We start from the raw sequence: 16,034 nt of genomic DNA on the forward strand, positions 1-16,034 counted from the left end.
TGCACAAACACATATGCACAGTTACACTAATAAAAAGAGCTCCTTTGCCATACTACAGATTAACAACCTCGAGGTTCTTCCACCAACACAACAGTATCAAAGAGCCAAAGCTCAGTTATAAATTGGTTCTCTAAATCAGCAATGTCTTAGCAAAAAAATGGGCAGACAAAGATCAGAAGGGGGAACAGAGAGATGGAAATAACAGGACTGTCCAAAATTATGACACCAATCTCTTGCAGAGCCACTTGTCATCTTATCAGCCAGGCAAGCACCACTGAAGGGAATGCAGAGATCTTCTCAGCCCTCCATAACACAGCTTTTACGCATCTCAGACGCCCTACATATACAAAAACCTTTGCTTGAAATATGGAAACAGTACAATAAACTGAAGCGAAGCTGCAGTGTTCTTCCCAGCATACTGAGAAAGGCAGGAAAAGAAGTGGATATCTCTCAAATAACAACCTACAGCACCTAGAAGGAAGAAGAGTGCATTCCACAGAGGAATGAACACAGAGCTTTCATTACTGCAGTAGTTAACTGTGTCAGACACCATCCGTGGGAGAAAGTCCCTGCCCTGAGGATGCTACACCATGCATAGACAGTAGACACAAAGCCTGGGAGAGGAAGATAATAGAGGTTAAGTAATTCATCCAGTGTCAAAAGACTTGAGTTCTCTTTACCATATGCAGGAGAGTTTTCTTGCATAAATCCTCCCACCAATTACCGTGCAATTATTCCCATGCTTAGGGTGAAAGTGATCATGGGAACAGGGTCCCAGAGCACCTGCAAGATGCAGCCTTTACTTTGATATTTGTTGGAAAAGCATGTGCTGCATCAGCAACAGCCTGAAAATGATGGCCACGATATTTCTCTGCCCTAACTCAGTAATACACTATTTCTTAGATATAGTTTATAATGTCCTGAAAACAGAGGCTCACTTAATTGAACTGAAAAAAATACTTGACATTTATTTCTGGTTGCAGTACCCTGTGATTTAAGTTACACAGCTCAGGCTCTAAAATGTCATACAACCTGTAAGCTAGCAGAGAGTGTTTTGCTAGGAACTACTGTGCAGCACTAGGGTCTTTTCACCATGGCAGAGGAGGTTTCTCACAGAACAGATAGGAGATTTAGGGAAGGGACACCACAGGAAGATTCAGGCATGGTACCTGCTTTGCATGCACATGGACCCAAGACACAGTTAAATGGTTGGCTGATGCTTTGAAATATTTCACCCTGATTCAGCACACCTTTGCAAATGGTTGCATCTTTTAATACCAAGGTCAGAATCAACCGGCAATAGGAATGAAATTAGAAGCATATTTTTGTCACTGCATAAAGTTCCTCTGACCCTTGGAGACATGGAGCACCTTTGAGAGGGAGACAGCTCTTAAAGCACTTGCCAGGGGTTCCTGGGTGCCTCTCCATTATTGTGTGGGAGAGAGGGATGAGGAAAAAAAAGAGATGTTGCATGGTGTGGGGGCTGTTTGCTTAGGAACTGAATAACTGGGCTGGGCTGGGTGAGGAGATGCTGCACACAGTCACTGTAGCAGCTGGGAATAGCCTGTGCTACCAACCATTACAATACACTAATGTATTCCTATAAATGCACAAGCAATGCCTTCCTAATAAATACTTGACAGCAGTTTAATCATGCATGCAATTTAGACAATATTTTCACTAGCACTCACACCTACTAAACCACAGGGCTGTAGATAAAGACTAAAAATTATTTTTCTATAGAAAACAATTCCCATTAAACAAATAACCCCAAGGACATCACCTGCCAACTCTGGCACATTTCCCAAGAGTAGAGCAACAACTAGCACAGTCACTAGCAAGTTCTCCCTGTTTACTACTGCACCAAGCTCAGTGACAGGGCATTCAACCAAGACCTGATCATTATAACACCAGAGCTCTTTCACCTTCAGGTCTCTCCTCATATGCAGAGATTTTTTTCATGACCTGACAGCAGTTTTGTGATCACTGCAGATCATCCAGAGCTCTTAATTCCTGAAAAGCGTAACCTTTTCCCAACACCAACCCCAAGCCTAAACAAGCAAAACACTACTAATATTTAGTCATTTACCTTGCTTTCTTTAGTAGAAAACTCAGAGGAGTTGGAGATTTTCATAGATTTTGACCGATGGGACTGCCGCCAGAGAGATTCTTCTCGGGAGTATTTCACCGAACCTGTGGCTCTCACCCGGACTTTGCTGGTGCTCTGAACACTGTTAACTCCAATCATTTCCAAAAGTGAGTGGATGGGATGGGAAAGAAGAAAGCTAATGAAACTTCCCAACTGCCAGCAGAGGAACTGGAAAATGTTACGACTGGACAGCCCAAGTTCAAGCAATCAGTGTTTGCTTAAAGCACACTAGGCTGTTTTCTCCAGCATCTTCAGGCACAGTGTTTGGAGCTAGCCTGATTGTTCCAGGCATTGCTCACGTCACTGGATGGGAGAAAAAAAAAAAGAAAAAGAAAAGGAAGACGCTGATAGAAACTCCTCCCCTGCTCTGCTCTGCTCCCCTCTCCAGCATCAACTCCCCCTTCACACACACACCAACAGTGAGAGGGAGAGAGGTGGAGAGAAAGATGCTGGTACAAATGCCAGTAGATCAAGCAAGATATTCATTTTCAGTTCACGCAGCCACACTTCCCTGCCTGCAATAGCCTGCCATGCTCATTATTGCCTGCAATAACAAAGAACGCTGTAAAAAGAGTCTTCAATCACCTGCCAGAAGCTACAGGCTTCTGGATGTAAGAAATACTGATGGATTCTCAGAGCACTGGAGAAATGAGTGAAAACCTACAGCACCATAACAAAGTACTGGCAAGCCCCAGAGAGACAAATCAGCAAATTTCCACAACTCAGTATTTGCACTCACTAGCCAGAGTCCTTGGGGTGCCTTTCCAAAGTGCAAGACAGAGCAAGACCACTTCCACACTCTTAAAGGGGCTCAGGGGAAAAGGGATGATTTTCCCAAGGTGATAAGTGCAAACTAGCGGCAGAGTTGTGAACAAGCACCTAGGGACTCATCTCCTCACTCGGCAGCCAGGAGAGCTGTAGCCATACCCCCACACAAGCAAACCACATGCTCCAGTGGCTAACCCCACAAATTATGCAGCTCCCAAGTGGCCCTCTGTTTCTCCCTTGTGGCAAACTCGTACAGCCTAGTGATGGGAGGGCCACTACCACTGCCAGAGGCACCACTCCAACCCACATGAGCCTGGCTCCAGAGGCTAGGCACGCTCTCTGTGCCTGAGCCACCTGCCTTCATGCAGGGGGATAAGGGGAAACCGATGCCAAAAGGAGCTGGTACTCTTACTGAGGGGTGGATGCACTAAAAACAGGAAAAGAGAGACATTTACCTCAATGTTGCAAAAGCACCATCATTTCTGGCTCCTGGAGACCCAGAGTGCAGCAGACTGTGCGTTGCCATGGCAACGTGCTCCCATGTGAGAGAGAGAGAGAGAGCGAGAGATTGCTCTGCTCTACTCTGCTCAGCACAGGATCGTGACAGCTGCCGACACACACTGGACAGGTGGAGCAGCTTGTGTGAGCAGCAAGGGAAAAGTGGACAATGGGGACATTGTGCCAAATCCAGAAAAGGCAAACAGTTGGTGCAGAGGGTGCAAGAGGAGCTGGAAGACTCTGCAGTAAGGCTAACACCAGGTTCAGCAACCTGCCCCATACCACCGTATCACAGGCAAGAAGGCAAGGACAGCAGCAGTGGTGCTGGGTTGTGGAGGACATGAGGGCTCTCATCCCATTCACACTGACACACACAGGGAGCAAGTCTGCACACAGACAGCAATAAGGCAGCAGTGCCCTGGCATGCTGACATGAATGATAGGTATGTATCCCGTGCTGAGATACTTCAGACAGCCAAAAGCTGGGTGAAGAAGCTCCAGTCTCTATTCACATCTGAATCCTGTTCCGTGTCTGCTAAGCCATGTGAAAGCAAAATTGCTTACCCATTGTCACGTGCCCAACAGCACCCAGGGGTAAATAAGATGCATATGAATTGAGTGGACTTTCCCCTGGTTACATCTTCCCAAGAAGATGTACAATCAGGAATTTACATCCTTACAGGGCAAATAGCTAGACAGCCACATGATGGTCCTTTGTGCACTTTTGCTCATAAAAGATGCTGCTGTCTCTCCAGCATGCAGCAGCCTTTCTGATAGCATTAACCCTTTGCTAATGTTGTTCCCAATGATGCTACAAAGTGCGTATCATTCTCACAGACTAAAAGGTGTGGCCCCTGCTGAAGGACAACAGTGGAACAGGTTATCTAAACAACAACATAAAAACTGTCCCCAGGGTAGGAAACTTCTAATTCCTCACACAATCTGCCTCCATTATGCTTGAGGCACAGATACCTTCCCTTCTGGCCAACAAGAAAAATACATTTTCATATCCACCACAGTCAGATCTAGCAAGCCTATCCCTACCTCACACATTAAGATCAAATCCAAAATGTGCCCCTTTTTTACACAAATCTGTCATTGCTAGAGGATAACTGAAAGGAACCTTTTTCTCTGGCAATAATCATGCTCTGAGTTACTTCTGCCACTTCACTAAAAAGGTTTTATATTACTTAACCCATGTGAAATTATCCACTGCTTGTGCGAAAGCTCTTCAAAGAAAATCTCTTCTTAGAGTAAATTTGCACTGCAGTCAAACCGCTCCAGATGAGCTAAGCAGCAGGTCCTGACAGGTGCTATGTAAATGGCCACAAATGAGTCTCTATCCTAGCAGCCCCCTGCCTAGCAGATTATTCTTGCTCTCAGATTCATAGGGCCAACTCCCCAAGCACTCTCATCATACCTGAAATAATTATACTCTCTAAATATCACACAGACCTAAGCCAGTGTCAATTACACAAAGCAATTTTATTATTAAATACAAGCTAGACTAAATCAAAGTAATATTTCTTTTCTCTTGTGTTACCCACAGCACCATCACTGCTGCCTAACTGCAGCAGTTCATCTAGCATTCTCTGAGCTGAAGTTAGCAGATCCTCAGGTAGGACAGCAACCTTACTTCAGAAAGGAACAAGTCTGTTTCTGCAGATTCTCAGTATCCTTGGAGTCCAAAACTCCAAGGATATTCTTTATTCTTCTTTCTTTAGTGTTTTCTGAGAAAATACTTCTCAACTCACACTCTCCCGAAAAGAGCCTCCTGAGAGAACATATTTGAAGCCTTAAATATCTTCAGACTAGGGATTCAGTCTTGATTTCATCAGTGTCCCTGATTTTCATCTGCAAGTAATAATACAATCTTGTACTCCTGACTGAGCCAGTATTCTGTGTACACACTGACTGTTATTCTGGGGAAAGGCCAGACATTAGAGAAGACCCACCATTTTAGAAAGCAGTATGCACACAGGATTGATTTATGTCTGTAACTGAGCAACAGGAATTTCTGAGGGAAAAGTGTTTTGTTAACATAAATAGAGGGATAGAAGGGACATTTTTAAAGAGGGGCTGAAATAGCTGTGCAGTATCAGAAAAATCAGAGCTGACCACACCCAGGGGACCCTCCAAGTGTGTCAAGAATTCAGAATCTTCCTCTTGTTCAGAGGTCAAGCAAAGAGGTGGTAGGAAAGGGGTAGAATGTAAATATTCATTTAGTCAGTGACACAACTGGGGTGACCAAAAGGACTGTGACCCCATATAGAGACCTTCCCTATCAGTTCCTCTAAGGAACAAACCATAAACCAGCAGGAAAATTTAAAACTTTGAGTAAAAACAAATGCAGGAGCAGAAAACCAGAGTTACTATTATTCCTTCCATCCCATCCTTTTAAAACTATACAAAAGTCTTTCTCTTGTTGTAAGGCACTATGTCAGACCCCATCACCCATAGAGGAAATGGGCAGCTGTTCCAGCTTACCCTGAAATAAGCTCCTTCCCATCTGTCCCTCCCACCAGTCAAGTTTCCCTGGGAGGCAAAACATACTCAGTCCTCGCTTGGTCTTCCTAATGTCATTCAGCGAATCAACAACACAAGAAGAAAAACTGCAGAATTCAAAGTAAAATTCAATATTGGCTTTTGGGGTACAAACCTAAGGACCACATTACTGTATCTAAAGAACTCCAAAGTCCTCAAACAGAGTCACAAGAATCCATTAGAATAATTTAAGCCTGATGCCAATAACAAATACAAACAACACAAGCTGACAAAATACATAAACACATGCATATCAATTACTTAAAATATACCCTCAAAAGCCAGTAACATATTTGTGCAGCACAGAAAGGCAGAACTACTTAATACTTCCAATAAATGCTGTTTGTTAAATAAACAACATTAAATCTTTCCTTCATCCTTCATCTTTCCTTCTTTCATGTTTTTTTTTTCCTTCTCCCCACAACAGGAAGGAAGGGGAAAGTCAATTCTGATGGATAAGCTACTCTTATACAATGGCTACAGAACTAGAGCTTAAAACTGATCAACAGTAAAATTCCTGTAATATTAAGATAACAATTTCCGAGGTTTGCTGACTAGGGGGAGCTGACAATCAAGATTAAATGTCTCCTGTGAAGAGCAGAAATACTAGAGCAACCACTTAATTTCTACATTCGCGAGCAACCAGATCAACAGGAATCCTAGCAGGGTAACAGCTGGAATGATGGGAGAATGATAGATGACTGTATGAGGGCAACAGAACTATTTCTGGTTTAAGTTACATGAGAAGAAGGCTAAAGGAGCATCCACAGCCAGCAGCTCATGGTCACAGCACAAGTCTTTACAACTGCCTTTTTACATCAATAAGAACCTAGAAGTGAGCAGAATGACAAAACCATAACAACTGTTGGAAGATCAAAGAAATCCTGGTATCACTAGATCTCTGGGATCCACACTGCATCTTGCGCCAAAAGAAACCACTCCTAAGGTAAGTGCCCTACTGAGAATTACAGGAGATCACAGCTTTAATGAAAACAAGCCATTGGATAATAACAGGGATGCAAAGAAATCATGCACCCTGTAATCCTGATCAGCACTGCAAGTGAAGAGATGTCTTCAGCCATCTTAATGTTCCTTGCAGCAGATCTGAAAACAGCTGTTTCACAGACTAGCTGTTATACTTCCTGGCAAAGCACTATAGTATCCGAGGGGAAAAGTTCCTCTTCTTGAATTCCTCCTTTTAGGAATTATCATCTGCTGTCAACAGAGCTCAGAAAATTAAGTGAGCCATACAGTAGGCAGACTAACACAGACCACCAAGTTCCTTAACTTAAAGCTGACAAATTTAGCTACAGAAGAGAGCAGCACTTCGAAAAAATCCATAAAAGCATCAAACCCCTAAAATTCTGCGTAAGTGTGACAGAAACCCACAGGAAAGTGATTAAAGAAGTGATGCAAAGTCTACAAACTATCTCAGATCAGCTGCAAACAATCTCTGCCTCTGTCCCTGCAGTAAGCATGCTTTGAGTCAACATCACTGAAATAAACCACTCACCCTAGAGATCTGCATTAAAAACAAAAAAGGGAAGAAAGGGAAAAACAACCACCCTCCTAGGCTTCTCTCTGTCTCAAATAGCAAACACAACATCAAAAAAAGGAAAAGAGGAAAAGGAAGGGGAGGACAAGGAAGCCGGGGAGGAGAGGAAGTGGGCAAAGGAAGGAAGAAGGCAAAAGGATGGGGGCTAAAAGAAAGGGAGGGGGCACAATAGGGAGAAGTGTGAGAAGTGATGGGGAGAAAGGAAATTTCAGGCCACTCTAAGATCCACACAGTTTATAAGTCAGTGTCAGGTGCGGCTGTAGGCATTGCACTATGGAAGGGGGAAAAATAGGCATAGACCTTGACATACCTTTTCTCCACAATTCCATATACCTATGTAGTCATGTCCAGCTACCTTGCCCCAAGAGCAAATTAAATCCTTCCTACTCTCTTGACACCTTCCAGAACCCATCTGCCAACAGGACAGAAAACTAGTGCCTTGGATTTGCCCCATATTTCTTCAAAGATCTTGTGAATACTTAATCATCCAAGAAAGAGTGACTTCGGAAGGAAACTAAATATTCCATTTAACCTCACAGGAAAGGAGAAAAAAAAATCTGAATTTAAGGAGCAGCCTAATACTCTTGTTTGAAAGAAAATATTGTAACTGGGTCAGAGAGAGAATAGTCCAATACTACTTGAAAAGTGTGGTGACAAACAGAAGGAATACCAAACATTTATACAGCAATAATCCTAAAGCTCATGGACGGAATGTTCTCTCTTTTTTTTTTTTTTTTAACTACGGTATAAATTATATTCGTACTCTTCCTTCCCTTGAGATGCAGCACAGAACTTAAATTTCAAGCAGATCAGTGGGTGGAAGATCAAAGAATGTTTTTCAGAATTTGTTTTCTACCTACATGGAGGTGGGAGTAATAAGTCATAGGGACCAAAATGTATGTATGACAGTGTATTAGAGAATTCCCAGTCTGAAAAGAGCCCAAAATTCCTCTTTTAACATGGCAGAGTGCATCATTCCTGGAGACTACCAGTCTGTATCCTCCACACTTGACAACTGACATTCATCCTTGGGACCTGCTATGCATTTCAGTTATAGCCAGAGACAAGTTGATGGTCTTGGCTAACAGACTGGAGAAGTCAAACATCAAATAATTCCCTTGTGTCTGATCAGCCTGGACAAGACACTACAGACAGCTTGACTCCACAGATGAAAATTAACCCCTCAAATGTTCATTAAGAGGCTGGTATTGAGCCACATAATTGCAGCCAGAAGCAATGGAAATTCTTAGCTGACTCTGCTTGGGTTTCATTCCTTGCTGACACCAAAGCCTGGTAGGCTAGGTGAGATCTTTTGAATAACAATTAGAAAGTAAAGAGGTGAAAGGTTGAAGGAGCAAAAAAAAATTCAGAGAAATGTAGATTGTCAAAGCAGAACAGGTCCATCCTGAAATCCAGCCTGCTTCCTAAAATAAGCAATCCCTTGTAACACCTCTAGATTATGCAAAGCAATCCTAATTCTTGGATCACCTTAAAAAATTTTTGTTTTAAGCCTTGTTCAAAGTTCTGCTTTTCCTGCTCAGAGACAGCTGGTATTAGGCTTTTGCTATTATAAGGCTTTCTTCAACTCAGTATCTGGGTTTGACTTGAGAAAAAATATATAGATTATAGATTTTTCTTTTATATGCACTGAGGTAAGTTCCTGAAATGCAAAAAGAAACTATATTTGCATTTCAACAAGGCAGGAAAGTGTCAGGAATCGCTGTAATTCAAGGGACAAAAGCAATACACACACACATCATAACCTGGTCCAATTCTCCGTTCTGCACAGGCATGCTTTAAATGGTTTTTGCTCCTGAATAGGACAAATGACAACACCCAAAAAACCCCAAGCTGAAGGAAACAAAGGTTATGATGGCAGGAAGGTTCTCAGCAAGGATGGAGAAGAGTGAAGACAAGCCAGGTGTTCCCTACAGTCACCTACAGTTTCCTATAGATCTGTGGCTCCTCTGAAAGCAAAGTATGCTTTCACAAACAACTGTTTAAGACAAGGACTAACAATTTCATCCTGCGTTCCCTGACTTTCATACTGCCAGATTAGACTCTGCTGTCTCCTAGCAGTTGAAAGGGGCCTTCCGTAACCAATCTTCTATTTCATACAGGTAAGAAATGGCCCAAAAATACTATTTCCAACAGAAGTATGTTTATGAGAAAAAACTTTATTTTGGGGAAGAAACAAGGAGGCAGAGCTCTGTCTTATTCAGTGAAGCAAAGATACTTGGTCCTCTCCTTCCTCTGCCTGCTGCTGCAGGGTGTTACAGCAGTCAATGTGATCCTCCTGGGGTCATTCTGCCATGCTGTCACATGCTCTCATTTCCTCAACTTCATCAGGCTTCCCTCAAAGGTGGAAATTTCTTGCCAAAAAGCCACAAAATGGATGAAGTACAAAGACTGCTGATGAAAGAAATTAGGGTACACACAACCGTCCAATTAGTGTGAGTTCCTCTCTGTAAAGGGGAGCTGAGGCTATGTAGGGAGAAATTAGCCACCTGATGCTCATTCTCTCTGTAAAATACCTGAAATGACTGGAATGGATGAAGTAAGATGCCAGTAATTCTCTTTAAATTGAGTATTTGCTTTGGAGGGCTTTCAAAGGGAATTAAAAAAAAAAAAAAAAAGAGAGGGAGAGCGAGAGGAGTCAGAAAGACAGTGGCAAAAACACCCCACAATTAAAGTGCAGGGAACTGACAAAAGTAGAAAAAAGTGCAGTAGAAATTAAAGTGCAGTAGAACTGACTACTTTGCAGCTTCTATAGAAAATTGTATATCCCAGGAATCCTAATCAAGAATTCAGATCATTTAGGAAATTAAGGAGGATGGTGGGTTCTTCAGAAGAGTTCAGCACCAGCAACTCCAAGTTAATTTGGTCACTTCATTACAGTGCTTCTGCAGGAGATAAGGCCTACCCAAAAAACAGCCTTTGAGAAAAAGCAGATCTTTTATGCAGGATTGGCATCTTACCTCCATCAGCAGCCCCTGAAAGGATGAGTCTAGCCAAGTGCATCCCAGGTACCTCAGCATGATGGAGGTTCCCAGATGGTACAATAGGTCAGGGAAGAGCTACCACCTCCTACCAAAAGACACGCAGCCATTTCCCTACTTCATGTCATGAGGCAGCACCACCACCAGTCAGCCCATGTCAGAGTTTGGGTGATGCCTGTGATTCCATGAATGAAGTGTGTTGGACACTGTAAATGCAGAGGACATTTACTTACACAGGACAGGTGGTACTTTACACACAGCCTAACAACAGAGTACTCCTCCCACAACACTGCCTAACAAAAGCAGAGATCCATTTCCTCAGTGATGCCTTCTTGCAGGCTCTCTGAAGACCACAGAAGACATCTTCTCTCTTTACATATGAGAGACCTTGTTAATGCTACCTTCCTGGAGTGGATTTCCACACACCTTGTCTCAAGATGACAAGAGGAAAACATTGTGGCCAGCACCATAGCAGCACTTTATTTGTGGGGACCACACTGCCCTCATGCATTGAAGAAAGAATGTACAGCCAAAATTAGGCTCTTTCCAAGCCAATCTCCTCCTCATTCCAGAAAATCTTGTGAAGCCCAGCTCTGAAGAAGGCTGCAATTACACAGTACAATTCCCTAGCATATAATTGTGAAGATGGTATCACTACAGAAGATTAAAGCTGGTGTGAGCATGTGAGAAATAAACCACTCCTACACTGTCATCATGAGGTTCTTGACGCTGCCAAAATGTCAGACTGATTTTGTTTTCTTTCCAAGGAGGGAGATCCTAGCCATGGCTTCCCTTTCTACATATATATGTGTGATGAATACATGAATATTACAAGTAGACCCCATGAGGAGAAGTGCACTTTTAATCACAGTTTGGTATATTTGTCTTTATGAGTCCCAACTGTAAAAGCAATCTCGGATCTGACTAAAGGAGTGAGGAAAAAGGCAATGAATCTTTGCGTAGACAGGTGTACAAAAGCAAAATGTTTTTCCATGTTAAATGAACAGACAACAAGACACAAGGTGAGTAAGATCACATTAGCATTTCTCATTTCTACTTTCAAACCAGAGTGAAATAATTTGTTCTCAAGGTACAACTAGTGACACACAGAGAATCAGGTCATGAAGGCCTTGTGATTTGTACCTAAAGTGTTCTCATTGTTGGAAAAAAACTTAATAAAACATAGAGATAGCTCTCCTATGGATGTGATTGATCCAATGTCCCAAGTTTTCTGAGGATGATCACACAAAAGTGTGTCCCTCCTCACACGTTAATATCTGGCCCTTAATGTGCTATTTTCCTATCCAGACAAAACACTCAGAGACACACTCCACACTCAGGGTGAAGGGATTGACTGAAGGCAACGTCTGACTGATGCCTGTCAACCAACTGTCCTGGATAGCACAAGCATTTGCCTTTGCACCCCTGACTCTGGGAACTGGATCCACAATAAATGCTGCACAGAGCTTCACAAGCCCTGGATGAACACTCAGCTCTCCACAGCCTTCCTTCCTCTCCACCACTGCTCAGGTTTGCTCTGGGGCTCAGCAGAGTTCCAGAGCCTCATATAAGGGTGCAGCAGGGCCACAAGGAGAACACGGAGAGACTGCAGAGGCAGAAAAACCCACTTGCTTCACCACAGGTCTACATTAGTCACCAATGGGTGCTCAGGACCTCACTCCCACAGGGACACACTGCCACCCTGTGGAAACCACTCTTCCTCTCCCAGGCAGCTGGGCAAGGATGCAGGGAGAAGGTTTGCAACCTCACCCATGCTCAGTGGCTACACAGCTAATGCAGCAACAAGCCACATGCAATTTGGTGCTGTGCTGAAGAGGTGATGTGAATTTAATTTATTGAGACTAATGCAAAAATTTATTTCCACTAATTCTTTCTAATCGCACATTTAGTGGCAGCATGGCTGCTGTGAACACAGTAGCACAATTACTGATACTCACTCCGCTTCCCTTCACTAATAAAAAACAAGGATCAGTTTATCAAATCTTCTTGGGTGCCAACTCTATCCCCAAAACATCAAGGCAGCACACAGAAAAGGGCAGAAAGCCTGAAGCAACATGGGACAACAACTCCAAACTTCTTCCGTCCGTCTACATCCAAAAAATCCTGAGCCCTGGTATTTGCTTTGGGTGAAGAGTCAGACATCCCTAGCATTAGCAGGTGAGCACTAAACACGAAGGTACAACCCCAATTGCATAATTCTGTCAGCAGGAAAACAAACAGCAGGTGAGCACCATTAGAAGTCTCTTGTCAGTACACTCAGGTTATTTAAACAGGTTATTTAAAATAGTCTGGAGATCTATTTATTCAGTAAGGGCTGTAATTAGCCTGCAAATTAATCTCAACACATCCTTCTATGGCAAATGGAGAAATGAGATTCCTTGGGGGAAAAAGTAATTTAAGTGTAGCTGCTGACAGATATACAGATTCAAAAATTAAAGACATTAAATCTAAAATGTAATATTGCTTAGTAAGAACTGAAGGAGGAGGGGCCAACAAAAATCTCCCTGAAGAAGATGAAGATGATGAAGAAATTGCCAGTACTAAAAGACAAACTCCGCTCCTTTCAACTATGCAGGTATATCTGTATTTCACAATGATCATGACACAAAACTCACACAAGAGATAGTAACTCATTTGGTTCGCTTCAACAGGCATTGGGTCAGCTCTCAGATGTGGCAGCCTCTTATTTTTATTTCCATTACAAAAAAATAAAAAAATTATGAACTCCAGTGTATGCACACCTGTCTTCATTTAAACACAGTGCTGTTTCATGCTAGCAATCAGACAAAAAAGAAGCGAAACATTCTCATTATTACTGACAATAAAACAAGGTTTGTCCTGCTCAGCCTCTTCCCCCATTCTTCAGATTTAAGTCCTGGCACAAACTTAATGAACAAAAGCTGAAGCAACGCAGCCTGTGCCAGATAGAACATTATAATCTGAAATTACATCTCCGGCTCTAATGTGAACACCCCAAAGCACCTTTGATGAAAAAACACACACACCTTCCAGATTGTACACAGAGATCAGGCTTAGCCTTTAATGTATTCGCATTCAGAGCCAACTGGCTGCTTCTGTCTGTTGTAATCAGGAGACAGCACTCTGGGTTGGCATAACCACAGGAGTTTACAAAGCACACAACTCTGGGGCGAGACCTGCCGCAGCTCAGTTTCACCCCTCTGTGCTGCAGAGAGTCTTCTTCACTGTGAAGTGAAGGCAAGAGGGAAAACAAAAGAATAAACATTATATATATATTATGTATGTTCTGGGAGGAGAAACGTGCCCATCACTTGTCATGTTTGACAATTAGGATTCAGAAAATGCAAGATGGGTTTTGTTTTGAACCATCTTTCAGTAGAAATGAAACCCATGTTCTGCAGTTAATTCCTTACCTTCAAGAGCCCTCTCGGGAAGTCTTTGCCATCGTTCATCCCCTGGAGGTTAGCAACGAACTCCTGGCAGGTCATCTTTTTCCCAATGTTCTGAAAGGAGTGTCAGAGAAACACAACATCATATTCCTGCTGCTTTCCATAATGACAGGAACAAGCAACATCAGATTAAATGCATCTTCCTGCTCTCCCTTAAACCTAAGGCAGGCAACACTAAGAACGCATTCAAGAGATTACTCACAGATGAGCATCCTTGTATGCATATAGCTAGAAAAGGGAAAGTACTTTTGTACCCAAATGCCCACATACATCCCCCCAAAAAACCCCAGCTTAATACTGGGGGTAATGAAGAGGACAATGATGAAGATCTCTGGTATTTGTATGGTGCCTTATATCCCCATGTCTTCAGAAGCTCTCTCTGATGGAAAAGTCTCTGATGGAAAAGCTCTACTTAAATCTGCTGTGGGGCACTGGGAAACACGTGACTGAGGCCCTTTCTACACCCTTCTCTTACAATTTCAAATGCCCCCTTTCAGTGGCAACTGCCCTGAGGTGGAGTGCAATGCCCAGACGTGGCCATTACTTTTTCTAATTCACAGGCTGAGGCTGCTTTGACATTTCTATAGGCTCGCTCTCTTTTCTCTCTTCCTGTCTAAGTCTCAGACTGAAAGTTGCCCAAATAAGCCACAAACAGAAAGAACAGTTTTGCTGTTCCTACATGTTTGTGTAAGAGCCAAAGTATAACCAGAAGTTTGAGGCTGCCCTAAACTACTCTTGAATCTCTGCCTCCATCACTCCTCAGAGAAAGTGTCTGTACTCAGTCCCCAGGAGCTAGAAGGCCCCTGCTTAGCATGCGGGGAGCCTTGTGAGTAGGCAACAATTATAACACTGCATTGATGAAAAAGGACACCAAAGACATCTGAGAAAAGGAAAGAAACCTGAGATGAGCTGTGAAACGCGGTATAGACAGAGGGGAAAATAGGATTCTGTGACAGTCATGGTATCTTTGATGATAGCACCACTATCAGTCAGAAGATGAAGTGAAGACTTTTCCACTGTCAGGGCATGTTTTGTCTGTAGAAATACAGCAGAAGAGCTCTCTGTGAGCTTTGTCCTCAGCTAGGAGTAGGAGCCCAAATTAACACAGGACTGGAGCCCAAAGAAGGGCACCAGTTGGTAATACAGGCCATTCGATGTTATGAGTTACATGACAATTTAAAGTGCATATTCTCTATTTCCCTTCCATAATGTATAATCAGGAAAACCACCAAATCTTGGCCATCAGCCTCACCCTGCCAATAAGGAACAGCCCATAGCCTGCAGCCAGCACAAACCCACAGAAAGAAGGCAAGCAGTAACCCTGGAATAATTCATGGCTTCCCACAACAGGATGGCTCCTGACAACACAGATGGCCTGTAACCCTGGCTCTATGGCTGTAAAGCTTATAGAACACAGCTTATAACTTCAGTCTTCAGGTTCAGGCTGGAGCTAATCTAGTTGACTTACAAGTGCTTTCCTTTCTTTCTGCAACTTCAGCCTACTTCTATTTATTTCCTCCAAGCAGCAGTTGGCAGCTTTCCCTTGCTGACCAAAGCCAACAGCAATGTGGCATTGCAGACAAATGGCTGTTTTGCTGTAGGACCAAAGCTTACATCTCCATACAGTCCCACAGAGGTTCCAGAAGATATGCCTGGTGGTCTAGTGTCCTGGCTTGTAAGATAAGCATATATTCTATTTGCCATCTTTTGGAGGTGGGCAGCTTTCTTATCTCGTCCAAGAACAATGTCTCCCTCCAGGGAGATATCTTCTGTTAATGGGCCATTGAATGACTCACTGCGTGACTGATGGGGTTGCATCATCCCATTGTGAGATGCTCCACCCAGAGGGAGGAGCCGAGCATCCCTACCTGCATAAAATCAGCATTTTTTGAGACATGAACTCAGCCTCTTCACTGGATTCCCAAAGAAGCAGCTTCTTCTCTGCTGGATTCCCAGAGGAAGACCAGGCCCATCTACTCTATCACCAGACCTTCAGAGATAACTACACCCTTCTACAGGACCACCGCTTCAGCAGCATTTCATCTGCCACTCCAGGACGAGCAGCCACCACTT

At 43.2% G+C, this 16,034-nt stretch overlaps 1 protein-coding gene across 16 annotated transcripts in view; it reads right to left on the reverse strand.

The window, feature by feature from the left end:
- Positions 1–16,034, reverse strand: part of PSD3 (pleckstrin and Sec7 domain containing 3) — a 141,861-nt gene that overhangs the window by 67,447 nt on the left and 58,380 nt on the right. For 13 of the 16 annotated variants that reach the window (XM_068176215.1, XM_068176212.1, XM_068176218.1 and 10 more), the window contains one exon: positions 13,926–14,015. In XM_068176215.1, coding sequence (XP_068032316.1) covers positions 13,926–14,015 — 90 coding nt within the window. Of the gene's footprint in view, positions 1–2,089; positions 2,470–5,620; positions 6,027–9,843; positions 10,048–13,925; positions 14,016–16,034 lie in introns of those variants that run through there. The other 3 variants (XM_068176223.1, XM_068176222.1, XM_068176225.1) reach the window with 3 other exon arrangements.

This window comes from Anomalospiza imberbis, chromosome Z, assembly GCF_031753505.1.
Source record: "Anomalospiza imberbis isolate Cuckoo-Finch-1a 21T00152 chromosome Z, ASM3175350v1, whole genome shotgun sequence".
Classification (NCBI taxonomy): domain Eukaryota; kingdom Metazoa; phylum Chordata; class Aves; order Passeriformes; family Viduidae; genus Anomalospiza; species Anomalospiza imberbis.